Source organism: Canis lupus, chromosome 8 (assembly GCF_003254725.2).
Source record: "Canis lupus dingo isolate Sandy chromosome 8, ASM325472v2, whole genome shotgun sequence".
NCBI classification, from domain to species: domain Eukaryota; kingdom Metazoa; phylum Chordata; class Mammalia; order Carnivora; family Canidae; genus Canis; species Canis lupus.
The window spans coordinates 26702392-26715171 of record NC_064250.1 but is presented as its reverse complement, the minus strand read 5'-3'; the positions used below and the strand labels follow the sequence as shown (position 1 = coordinate 26715171).

Below are 12780 nucleotides of genomic sequence, written 5' to 3'. Positions count from 1 at the left end.
CTCTAGTTACCTCTGTTCATGCCATTTTTTATATTATCCTGTTATTCTGGTTTCATGGATTCACTGTCTTATCTTCCATAGGATATTATGATGTTTTGAAAAAGATTTATTTCTGGTATTATTTCCTTTCTGAGTTTCATCTATTAGTTTAGTCTCTTGTCTTTCATATCGGAGGCTTTCCTTTCTTGTGTGGTATCCTTACCTTTCCACATTTTAGAGCATTTTAGAGGGAGGCAGTATAAACTGATAGGAAATGGTATATATATATCCATGGGCAGAGCTTGTTGACTTGTAGGTTTCACTGTAGAGTAATATAGTGATGAGAAGTTTTTTACTTGGGAAATCTCCAAATATCAAAATCTGTGAGGCCTCTTTTCTAGGACTGTTTAATTTTTCCAAGGAAAGATCTGTTGAATCTTCTGTCTAGGGGGTCTGAACATTTAGTGTGATAATCTGTGCTTTCAGCACAGTCTAGTGGCCCCAGTCTGATGTTTAGATTTACCAGAAAATAACCACCCCCCAGTCTCCGACAGAGTTTTAATTGCTCATTATATAGATTTAATCAAGTCTTCTGTTTTCATACTCATGTCTTCCATTATACCAAATGCTATAACTCCTAATCCCCCCTTCATTCTATGGGGACACATTAAGTGCTGTTTGTCAATATCACTATATAAACATTTGGGTTTCATCCTTCTCCATTTGTTTCCTTCATATACACTGTAGTCTACCTTTATGTATTGAAGCTTCAGGATTCAGATCTTTCCTGGCTTCACTGAAGTTTGTATGTTTCTTATTTTCCTTGTTCTGTTTTTTTTTGTTGTTGTTTTTTACTATGGCAATAGTAAAAAATGGAAATGAATTTACTATGTTTTGTCTAGTGCTGCTCTAACAAAGTACCACAGACTGAGCGGCTTAAAAGAGCACAGTTCTGGAGACCATAAGTCCCAAAATCAAGGTATTGGCAGGGCCTTGCTCCCTCTTGAAGCATGTAAGAGAGAATCTTTCTTTGCCTCTTCTAGCTTCTGGCCATTGCTGACAGTCCTCGACATCCTTTAGGTACGTATTTCAGTCTCTACCTCTGTTGTCAGATGGCCGTCTTTTCCCTGTGTTTCTTTGTCCCTTCTCCTCTCCCTCTAAAGACATCAATCATACGGGACTATGGTCCACTTTCATCCTAACTTGATTACATATCTATAAAGACCCTATTTCTAAATAAGGGCCACATTCACAGTCCCTGGGGGTTAGCCCTTCAGAATATCTTTTGGGGGGACACAATGATAACACCAAGCAATTTTAGACCCAGGAGTTCTAGACATTATTTTAGATGGTAGTAAAATATGTTTTCCATATGGTAAAGAAAAGTTCATTTTGAAATGTAATGGAAAATGTTGAGAGTAACTGCATAAAATTCTGACTTTCCTAAATCCTGAAAGAAAGAACATAGCATGTATGAAAACTGCTCACATACAATGGGAAAAACACCAAGACTCCATTAACAATGGACATTGATAGACAGTTCACATCAAAGTATGAGCAAGCCTATGTTAAAAGTTATTCTCATACATTACTTATCCCTTGTAAATTAGTATATTAGTATGACCCTTTTGGAAGGAAATTTGTAAACGTGTCAAACCATAAAAATATTCATACCCTTTGGACTTATTCAGTAAGAAATTGAATATTTGCATTGTACCAGCTACCTTCCTAGGTACTATAGATTCGGTGGCAAACAAAAAAGACAAGTTTCTGCCTTCATTTATACAAAATACCAATTTGGGGAAGAAGTCATATACATGAAGATCACATTGTTCATCCCACACTCTTGGTTTTCTTAAGTGTACTTTCAGCTCCCTAGTCTCTCTTGCCTATTTCTCTTTATATCCCAATCTATAAAGATTGGAAGGCTGCAAGATTCAGTCCCTGGACCCCTTCTCATTCACTCAGTTGGCCCATTCAGTCTTATATCATCTATATAATAATTCCCCAATTTTTTTTCTCTACATAGAACCTCTCTCTTCACCTTTGACCTGTATGCTCAGTGACCTATTCAACATCTCCATTTAGATACCTAATAAGAATCTCAAACTTAACCTCTCCAAAACTGAACTTGTTTTCATTCCCTCCAAAGTTGTTCTTCCTACTGCCTCCTGATCCCAGTTCTAAACTGTATCTAATTGCTTAGGCTAAAAATATTAGAGTTATATTTTATTTCTCTCTTTTTCTCATACTCCATATGTGATTCATCAACAAATCTTGTTGACCCTCAAAATACATTCAGAATCTATTTTTCACCATCTCCATTGCTATCACCTTGAGATCCAAACCACCATAATCTCTTAAGTGGTTTATTATAGTAGCATCCTAACTTCCCACCTTCCCCACAGTCTGTTTTCCATATAGCGGTTTAGCGCCTGCCTTCGGCCCAGGGCATGATCCTGGAGACCCGGGATTGAGTCCCACGTCGGGCTCCCTGCATGGAGCCTGCTTCTCCCTCTGCCTGTGTCTCTGCCTCTCTCTCTCTCTCTCTCTCTCTCTCTCTGTGTGTGTGTGTCTCTCTCATGAATAAATAAATAAAATCTTTTTAAAAAATAAAAACAAAAAAATAAATAAAGGGCCCAGAAGGTTCTGTGTATTTTAGCCTCTATTGATGTCAGACTTTATCATCTACTGTTCTCTCCCATTACTTATTCTGCTCCAGCTACTCTGCCTCCTGCACACAGTAGACACATTACCACATCAAAACTTCTGCTTTTGTCATTCCTTCTGCTTGGAATGTTTTTCACCTATTTGGCCTCATTGTAGGCTCCCTTGCCTAGTATCACTTAAGGGAGGTCTCTCCTAGTCACCTTATTTAAAATCTCCTATCTATTCCTATCCACCTTCCCTACCTAATATTCTAATTTATAGCCATAATACTTTTACTTAATTATCAAATCCATTCTCTCTCCCCAACCTAGAATATAAGCTCCATAAGGACATGAATTTTTGGCTGTTGTTTTTAACTACTATATTGCTATAGTGTTTAGAATAGCACGTGACACTGTGGCAAGTATGCAGTATTTGTTGAATAAATGGATGGACGGATGTCAAAAAATTAGAAGTAACTTACATAGCTAACTAATATTACAGAAATCACTTAATAAATTATTCTACATTTATTAGTTTGGAACACTGAAGCTATTTAAAGTGCACACAAAAATTCATCTTGTAGATAAGTGCTCTTGATAGAAAATAAAATTGTGTGAACACTTTATCAAGGGTTATTGAGTGCCTGCTATGGAGAGATATAACATAGCGGTCAAGTGGTCTGACTGTAGAGTTAGACCCATAATCAAAAACTCTTACAGCTTTTCCATCATCATTCAGATATTTTCTGCTTCCATGAGTGTGTATTTCTGTAAGGGAAGAGAAAACCCATCTAAGTCTGACTTAAACAATAAGAAAGCATTCTAACTCACATAATTGGAAGTCTAGAGGAAGACTGCTTTAAGACTTGTTGAGTCAGGGGCACCTGGGTGGCTCAGTGGTTGAGCATCGGCCTTTGGCTCAGGTCATGATCCTGGGATCAAATCCCGCATTAGGCTCTCTGCAGGAAGCCTGCTTCTACCTCTGCCTATGTCTCTGCCTTTCTCTGTGTGTCTCTCATGAATAAATAAATAAAATATCTAAAAAATTAAAAGGAAATAAAGATTTGTTGAGTCAGTGGCTCAACGATGTTATCAGAGACCAGGTCTCTTTTCAACTCGTTATTTTGTCCAAATTATCAACTGTACGTAAGGCTGTTTTCCGTCAAGGTCTTATAAGTGGTGGCAGGAACAATAATGGTCATGTGCTTCTTTGTTCAGTCAGGTAAGAAGTAAAGAGAGAAGCATAGAGACAGTCTGGCGGAATGCTTTTCCAGAAGGACAGTGGACTTTTTTTTAGTAGCTGCTAGCAAATCTTTCACATTTCACTAGTCTGAACTAGGTCACATGCCTACAGCTAAATCAGTCACTCTGGCTAAAGGAATGGATTACTTTGATTGACTTGGTCTAATTAGGCCCCATCTCTGGAGCTATGAGATAAGGTCAGCTTTCTCGAAGCACAGGGCTGTATACATGAAAAGGAAGGTATATAAAAATCTGATCATGTTAAGGTGAAGAATGAGGCCAATGCCCATTTTTTTTTTTTTTCTTTTTTGCTTTATAAAAAGCATTTATTATTAGGGCAGCTGGCTGACTTGGTGGTTAGAGCATGCATCTCTTGATCTTAGGGTCATGAGTTCAAGCCCCATGTTGGGCATAGAGCTTACTTTAAAAAAATAAATAAATATATTTTTTTTGAGATTTTATTTATTTATTCATGAGTGACACAGAGGCAGAGATAAAAGCAGAGGGAGAAGCAGGCTTCCTGTGGGGAGCCCCACACAGGGCTTGATCCAGGGACCCCAGGATCACACCCTGAGCCAAAGTCAGATGCTTAACCACTGAGCCACCCAGGTGTCCCCAATAAATAAATTTAAAAAAATACTTATATTGAAGTCTAGTTGACATACAATATTATATTAGTTTTAGATGTACAACATTGTGATTTGACAGTTCTCTACATTACTCAATGTTTACCATAAGCATAGTCACCATGTCACCATATATTATTACAATATTATTGACTATATTCCCTATGCTGTACTTTTTATTTCTCTAATTACTTATTTTATAACTGGAAGTTTGTGCCTCTTAATTTCCTTTACCTATTTGCCCATCCCTTTATCCTCCTCTGCTCTGACAGCCACCAGTTTGTTATCTGTATTTATGAGTCTGTTTCTTTTGTTTTACTTTGTTTTTCAGCATTCACATGTAAGTGAAATCAGATGGTATTTGTATTTTTCTGTCTGATTTATATCACTCAGCCTAATACCCATCCATATAGTTGCAAGTGGCAAGGTGTCATTTTTTTGTGTGTGTGGCTGAATAATCCAGTGTGTGTGCGTGTGTGTGTGCACGCGCACGCACACACACACCATAATATCTTCTTTATCCATCTATTGGTGGACATTTGGGTTGCTTACATCTCTTGGCTATTGTAAATCATGTAGTGAACATAGGAGTACATACATCTTTTCAATTAGTGTTTAACTTTTCTTTGGGTAAGTAGTAGTGGAATTACTAGATCATATGGTATTTCTCTTTTTGATTTTTTTGAGGAGTCTCCATATTGTTTTCCACAGTGGGTACACCAGTTTACATTTCCACCAGCAGTGCATGAGGGTTCTCTATTCTCTACCATCCTCACCAGCACTTGCTATTTCTCTGATTGAAGTTGGGTGCACTGGGCCAAATTGGCCAACTAAACCACATGGGACAGATTCACTATCACCAGGAGTGGTTTGCTTCCAAAGACAGGGCAAAAGATGCTGGTCAGACAAAAGGGCTATATCTACAACAGATGGTTCTCTGCTTAACCTCCCACACCATCTGCCAACACCCTATAGGAATCCTTTTTCTACTTTTGATACCCTGAGCTAACAGGACCCATATGGTGACTGCAGAGTGACATGAACAGGACAGCAGTTTTTTACATGGAGGAATGAGATTGGCTGCTTTACTTGGATATCACATAAGGCGTTCATACTCAGCGTGTTTAGAATTAAACTCATCAACTTTCCCAACTAGTTCCTTTGAACCCAGTCTTATTATAATGATAAACAAGACATGGTTACTGTTGTTACAAGTTACATGGTTACAAGTGTTGGTCAACAAATAAAGTTGGTCCATTAACTACAGGTATTTTTTTTTTATCATATGAAACAAAAATAAATGAAAATAATTCTTATTCTGTGTCTGTTTGGCAGAGAATTTACCCCTGAATACTATATTATTTTGTAAATTCTCTGTAACGTGGTTATATAACATGTCCTTTATTATTGCAAAACTTGCAAAGAGAAAGGGTTATTTGATACAGCCCTACCTTTTGGTCTCCTATTTAAAAGTTTTATTACCTGTGTAGAAATGTATCTGATACTAGCTGCCTCAAAAACCCAAGGTCTCTGATTATGTATGATCTTTCTCTGGAAGTTATTACAGTTTATACAAATATGTTTTGTCTGTTTTAGACTTAAAAAGGTTTTTCAGAGAGCAGAATCTCATTATTAATCTTATTTAAGTTGCATGTTTTCATATAGCTATAGTATGTGCCATATGCCAAGCAATACCACTGTACTAGTGCTTAGGGATACAAAAATAAATACACATTGCCCTCAAAAAGCTTACAGTTTAATGAAGAGTATAGGTAAACCAACAGTTAACTGTAATACAGTCTGACATTTGCTATAGCAGAAGTGATCACAGATTGAAATTAAGTCTTGTCTCATGATTGCACTGTGAATTGTGGTTAAACTAATCTTTTTTACCCCCAGAGTCTTTCTTCAGTTCATGTGGTAGTTTACATAAACTAAGTGAAGAGCCACTGATTCCTCCTCCTCTTCCTCCTCGAAAAAAGTTTGATCATGATGCTTCAAATTCCAAGGTAGTCAATAAGACTTAGGTTTGCCTTAACTTATTCAACTTACTCAAAGCTGTGAATCTTCAAAATAGTTCTTGTTCTTATAAAAAGTCTGTCAATTATAATTGGCTACCCTTTAGGGTTTTTAAACACTTCAGTTGTTATATTTGAAAAAATACTTGAAATAATCACTTAATTCTCGTTGATTTTTTTTTTTTTTTTTCAACAAAGGTTGGGCAGACTTTCACAGATCCTCAGAAGTATGTTTACTTTCTGGTAGAAATGGAAAAAAACTTTAATAGTCAAAGCATTCTTCAAACTTTAAACCAGATTCTCAAACAGAATCACCTGGGAGGCTTGTTAAAACCCTATTGCCAAGTTTCAGATTCAGTAGGTCTAGGGTGGGACCCAGGAATTCGCTTTTTTTTTAACAAGTTCCCTACTGGTACTGATGCTGCTAGTTACTGGATCACACTTTGAGAATCATCCCAGTAAGCCTCCCTGGGGAAAGTAAAAGTAGAAGACCAGAAAGCAGAAGCTGGACATTGAGTCCCCTTGACATCATGTACTTTAATGTCTACAAAGTTATGTATTCCTTTCACTCACTTGCCTGTTATAATTAAAATGCATAAATTTTTGAAAGGTGTATAAATCAAGATACCCTGAGGCTTTTTGTTCTAAAATTTCAAGTAAAACATCTCATATATAAAAATATTAAACTGGGCCCCAAATTAAACTGGGAGCATTTTACTCAGAAATCTGGCTTAAGTCAGATTAACCTATTTGGAGCTTCTGGATTTAACTGAACACATAAGAATTTTTCATTCTTAAAAAAAAAAAAAGAATTTTTCATTGTTTTAAAACTTAACAGATTTTTCAGGAGAATGGAAATATAATTTAATTTTTTTTTTTTGAGGGAAATACGAAATCTGATGATGACCCCCCTGCTATTCCACCAAGACAACCTCCTCCTCCAAAGGTAAAACCTAGAGTTCCTGCTCCTACTGGTGCATTTGATGGGCCTCTGCATAGTCCACCTCCACCGCCACCAAGAGATCCTCTTCCTGATACCCCTCCGCCAGTTCCCCTTCGTCCTCCAGAACACTTTATAAACTGTCCATTTAATCTTCAGCCACCTCCACTAGGACATCTGCACAGAGATCCAGACTGGTTCAGAGACGTTAGTACCTGCCCAAATTCGCCAAATACTCCTCCCAGCACGCCCTCTCCAAGAGTACCACGTCGATGCTACCTGCTCAGTTCTAGTCACAACAACCTTGCTCATCCTCAAGCTCCCCCTGTGCCACCGAGGCAGAACTCAAGCCCGCACCTACCAAAACTGCCACCAAAGACTTATAAACGGGAGCTTTCACACCCCCCGTCATACAGACTGCCTTTACTAGAAAATGCAGAAACTCCTCAATGACCTTAGCCATATGTAGTCATTGACACTGGAATGGTATTTGTAAAGGGTTTTTTTTTTTTTTAATTTATTCAAAAAAGGCATAGTATTTTAGTACTTTTTACGAATAATGCTCTTACAAAAATGCTACTGATCAAATAAGCTTTTAAAAATTGGAAAAATAAAAATACAGAAGTCCTTTATCATTATCCTCAGGTGATCAGTAGCATTGCCTTGTCTTGGATCCTCAGTGCTGCCAAAAGGCCAGTATAAAGAATTTATATTTGCACTGTAGACTCTGCTAAAATATGGTTTAAAGTAACATTGATTGCACTGAAAGGGGATAGTGCATTTGTGGAATTTTTCAAATTTGAGTAATAGTTGCCTTTTTAAGGCAGTGAATTTACACAAATATAGGGGGTGTACAGTATTACTGATTTTTAAAACTCTTTGACCATCTTCTAGTTTTTACATTTAGGGGAATTGTGAAAAACACCCACTGTTCTTAAACTTTAATGCCATGTCTTAAATGCCAGAATTTGCTGCTGAAGACAAAAATGAAAAATATAATGAAAATAATAGATGCACTGTTTATTATTTTGTCAAAATGTATACAGAGACTACCTAACCCAATCATGGAGGGAAAAAGGGCATGTATCTCATTCAGATGTGCCTTTTGTTTTTGGAGACTATGGTGTCTTTAGCTAATGAGTTGCCTATTGTTTTGGAAAACAAAGTTAATTAATATGCCAAGTATGTACAGTTTTGTTTATATTGTATATTTAAAGAATGCTAATAACTTACTATATAAATTTAAGTGACTCGAGGCCTATAATACAATCTGCTACTTTACTAATTCAGAAATTCAGAGGAAAATTTCTTATGGCATAGGAACCAACTGCCTTGCCCTCAAATCCTAGTAACCTTCTCTATAAATCTCATGTTAACTACAATTTTTTTTAAATACTTTTTTTTTAGATTGGTAACATTTAAACCAGCAAACATTAAACTTAAACTTAAACTTAAGCTTTATTAAACTTTTATTCAGAGAAGTAAAACTTTTATTTGCCATTTGGACTCCTGAGTTCAAAGTGATGAAAAAGCGTGTTTTGCTGATAGTGCTGTAGCAGCAGTTGTAAAATAGCCAAAAGCCACGTTGTTGTTTATTTACTGGTCTGTGGCCTTTTAACTGTGCTTTGTATCAGAGTTCTTAACAAGATTAATAAATCACCCCAGTCTTAATTTTTAAAATACGTGTTTTCATTATAAGTAACAAGGGGAGAGCTTGTTGAGTTCTGTGGAAATACATAGACATGTCCACATTATTGTCATTATTTTGGGCAATTTAAATTACATAATCCCAAAGAATTTAAATGATGTAAATTTTAGAAGGATAACTTTGCCCTGTTAAAACGCGATCAGCAAACTTCCAGCAACCATTTTTATGCATTCAGATGAAAATCAGGAGCATGCTAGGAAACTTGATGAGAGAGGATTGTTGCTTCTCGGTAGGATCTTGGAAACTGCCTGGATTTAAAGCCCAATAACTACCGTATGAATTAGTCTCCAGGTAAACACACTCTTGAGTTTGCCTTTGGCTTTTAAAGAGCAGATTACAATATCAGCTTTGTCTGGAAAAGTGATTTAAGCTGCCTGCTTGTTAGGCCACACTTGTAATTTAGAGGCGTGAGGCGGACCTACACTCTGGGGAAGCGGGCGGCTAGGCCCTCGACCACGCCCAGGTAATGCTGCCTTCCCAGCTTTGTGCCTTTGCGCACGCGTCATGGCGCCAACTTCGCCACTAGGAGGCGCCGGGCCCTGTCCAGGCCCGCGGTGGGGAGGCGCGTGTGGGTGTGACGTCACTGCGCACGCTGCATCTTGTTGCCGGGCAGCGATGGCGGCTACCGTGGAGTCCTCCGTGGAGGACCCGCTGCGGAACTTTGTTCGAGTTTTGGAAAAGCGAGATGGCACGGTGTTACGACTGCAGCAATATGGCTCCGGCGGCGTGGGCTGCGTTGTTTGGGACGCTGCCATCGTCCTTTCTAAGTACCTGGAAACGCCCGGGTTTTCCGGCGATGGGCCCCACGCTCTGAGCCGGCGGTCGGTGCTGGAGCTGGGCTCGGGCACCGGGGCCGTGGGGCTCATGGCTGCTACTCTCGGGTAAGAGCTGGCGGGAGGGGGTGCCGCTTTGTTTGGGAAACCAGGATTCCTGCTTTACCATGCTTGTGCCTACACTTCAGTCGACGTTATTTTATAGGGCCGATGTGGTGGTCACAGATCTGGAGGAATTGCAAGACTTGCTGAAGATGAATATTAATATGAACAAGCATCTTGTCACTGGTTCTGTTCAAGCCAAGGTACTGAAATGGTTTGTATGGCCTTTCAGCTTGTTTTAAGATAACGATTTGTGGTTTGCTTTAAATTGCGTTTCGCTAAAAGCATAGTTAATACAAAGGGGACTTTCCAGAACTTTTTTTATAAAACAATAAGTTATTAAAGCAACAGTTAAAATATTTGTTGGCATTTTCAAGGGGGGAAGCAATAGAAGACTTTCCTTCTCCGCCAGACTACATACTGATGGCCGACTGCATATACTACGAAGAGGTAAGTAGTCATTATCTTTACAAGTTGTATTATAATTCGTGGATTCCATAGTGCACATTTCTTCCCACTTTAACATCACTGAATGCAGGATAGTTTTCCTATAATTGATGACACAGTAAGGAACATAAAGTTTACCAGGAACAACTACATACACTCAGGTTAAACATATAGACCTGTGAAACATGTTGACAGAAGTGTTGCCTGCATTTTTAGCATTTTACTAAAGGCTTCTGTAAAAATCTTCTTTTAAAGGTTTTGTCATTTGGATCTGTTATGAAAAGCTAAGGTTTTTTTAAGCTCTTCTTGGTGAAGGTGTTAACCATGACATTGAAAATTAAGTTTCGTCGTAAAGAATTCATTGCTCTATGGCAAGATTGATTCAGAATGATACTTTTTAAAATATCAGTTTGTGTATATTGTGGGCATCACTCATTTTTAAAATAAAACATTGAACTAACATGTTCAAGTTAGGGTTAGATTCACTTTTGTATGGTAAAGTACGGTAAAATCCCAAGTTAAAATAGATTAAATAAAATTAATTTTTTAAGAGTGAAGATAATTCTATTTGTTTTCCCCTGGGAATACCAAAATGTAGTCACCTGGAAACAAATCGATACAATGGTTAATTAGTTAAGAGTACCAATCATTAGTTACAGAGCTTTAAGCACATGTACTTTGTTGATTGATTCAAAAATAGATAAAATGGAGGGGAGTTATAGTTACCCTCCATTTCCCCTACTCCCTTTTTTTTTTTTTTTTTTTTTTTTTAAATTTTTTATTTATTTATGATAGTCACACAGAGAGAGAGAGAGAGGCAGAGACATAGGCAGAGGGAGAAGCAGGCTCCATGCACCGGGAGCCCGACGTGGGATTCGATCCCAGGTCTCCAGGATCGCGCCCTGGGCCAAAGGCAGGCGCCAAACCGCTGCGCCACCCAGGGATCCCCTCCCCTACTCCCTTTTTATAGTAAAAATATAAATTTCTAAAAATCCTAAGTAAAAGTGATATTCCTTTTTGAACAGTCTTTGGAGCCGTTGTTGAAAACTCTAAAAGATCTTAGTGGATTTGAGACTTGTATTATATGTTGTTATGAACAACGAACAATGGGAAAAAATCCAGAAATTGAGAAAAAATATTTTGAGGTAAGTACTAGATCTGTTTTGTAGTGCTAACCCTTCAGCGAGGCTTTATATGACTATGTGCTCAAGTATGTTATGGTAATTTTGAGTGGAGAACACATTCTGCTTGCTTAAATCCAAGGAGAGAATCCTTTATTGCCCAGCATTCTATTAAGCTCCCCCATCCTGCCCCCCCACCAACCTTTTTCATCTTTTCTGATCCTTTCTTTTATCTTTTCTAATTAGTTGATATAGTATCTACAGAACAATTTAAAATGATAATGGTGACACCCTTGTGCTTTCTGGGAAAGTGTTCAGTGGGTTATTTTTTCTTTTTTAAAGATTTTATTTATTCATGAGAGACACAGAGAGAGAGGCAGAGACATAGGCAGAGGGAAGAGCAGGCTCCCTGTGGGGAGCCTGATTCGAGACTCAGACTCAATGCCAGGACCCCAGGGTCATGACGGGAGCCAAAGGCAAATGCTCAACCACTGAGCCACCCAGGCATCCTTCAGTGTTTCTTTATTAAACGTGATGCTGGCTTTTGGGAACTTACTAATGACGTGTGTATTACTTTTGGAAAGTACATCATAGAAACATATGTGATTATGTTTTTACTTTCTGGTTTTGGGATGGGGTGTTTTTGTGTTTTTTGTTTTTGTTTTTTTTTTTAAAATAAAGACTCACAGGAAGTTGCAAATTAGTATATAGAGCCCCATGTTTCTTTCATCCATCTTCCCCCAGTGGTCATCTAAAACCCTTTTGATGGCAAAAATCCATCATAATACGAGTGATTCCTCTTGAGGGTATATCTATACAGCTCTGCAATTTATCCACTGAAAAGACTACTTTGCTTGAATAAGAATGCAAATACCTGACTCTGCCTCAGATATGTGCTAAAATGGTTTTTAATTTTCATGTTTTTCTTAAAAGTAAAGAATGTTAATGAACTTTTGAGACTATAATTGAAAATTCTATATTGTTAAACAGTTTATATTGAGTCAGAACACATGTAAAATGCATATATATCAAGTGCTTGACTCAATTTTTCATATGTATACACCCAAGTAACCACCCTCCATAAATAGAACATTTTTCAGGACGTCAGAAGGCTCCCATGTGCCCTTTTCCAGTCAGTACTCCTCCAAAGTTGACTGTTGTTCTGACTTCTGT

At 37.9% G+C, this 12780-nt stretch overlaps 2 protein-coding genes across 16 annotated transcripts in view; both read left to right on the top strand.

The window, feature by feature from the left end:
- Positions 1-9136, top strand: part of SOS2 (SOS Ras/Rho guanine nucleotide exchange factor 2) — an 80392-nt gene extending 71256 nt beyond the window's left edge. For 2 of the 3 annotated variants that reach the window (XM_025444119.3, XM_025444118.3), the window contains 2 exons: positions 6398-6507; positions 7400-9136. In XM_025444119.3, the coding sequence (XP_025299904.1) occupies positions 6398-6507; positions 7400-7909 (620 nt within the window). In that variant the 3' untranslated portion in view covers positions 7910-9136. Of the gene's footprint in view, positions 1-1022; positions 1060-6397; positions 6509-7399 lie in introns of those variants that run through there. The other variant, XM_049113147.1, reaches the window with a different exon arrangement.
- A 532-nt stretch (positions 9137-9668) lies between these two features.
- The window catches only part of VCPKMT (valosin containing protein lysine methyltransferase), a 44740-nt gene continuing 41628 nt past the window's right edge, over positions 9669-12780 (top strand). For 9 of the 13 annotated variants that reach the window (XR_007412310.1, XR_007412309.1, XR_007412306.1 and 6 more), the window contains exons 1-4: positions 9703-10045; positions 10143-10253; positions 10417-10489; positions 11512-11631. Coding sequence is in view for 1 of the 13 variants with exons in the window: in XM_025444124.3 (XP_025299909.2) it covers positions 9780-10045; positions 10143-10253; positions 10417-10489; positions 11512-11631 (570 nt within the window). In the remaining 12 variants the exon portion in view is untranslated. Of the gene's footprint in view, positions 10046-10142; positions 10254-10416; positions 10490-11511; positions 11632-12780 lie in introns of all 13 variants that reach the window. The other 4 variants (XR_007412313.1, XR_007412312.1, XR_007412311.1 and 1 more) reach the window with 4 other exon arrangements.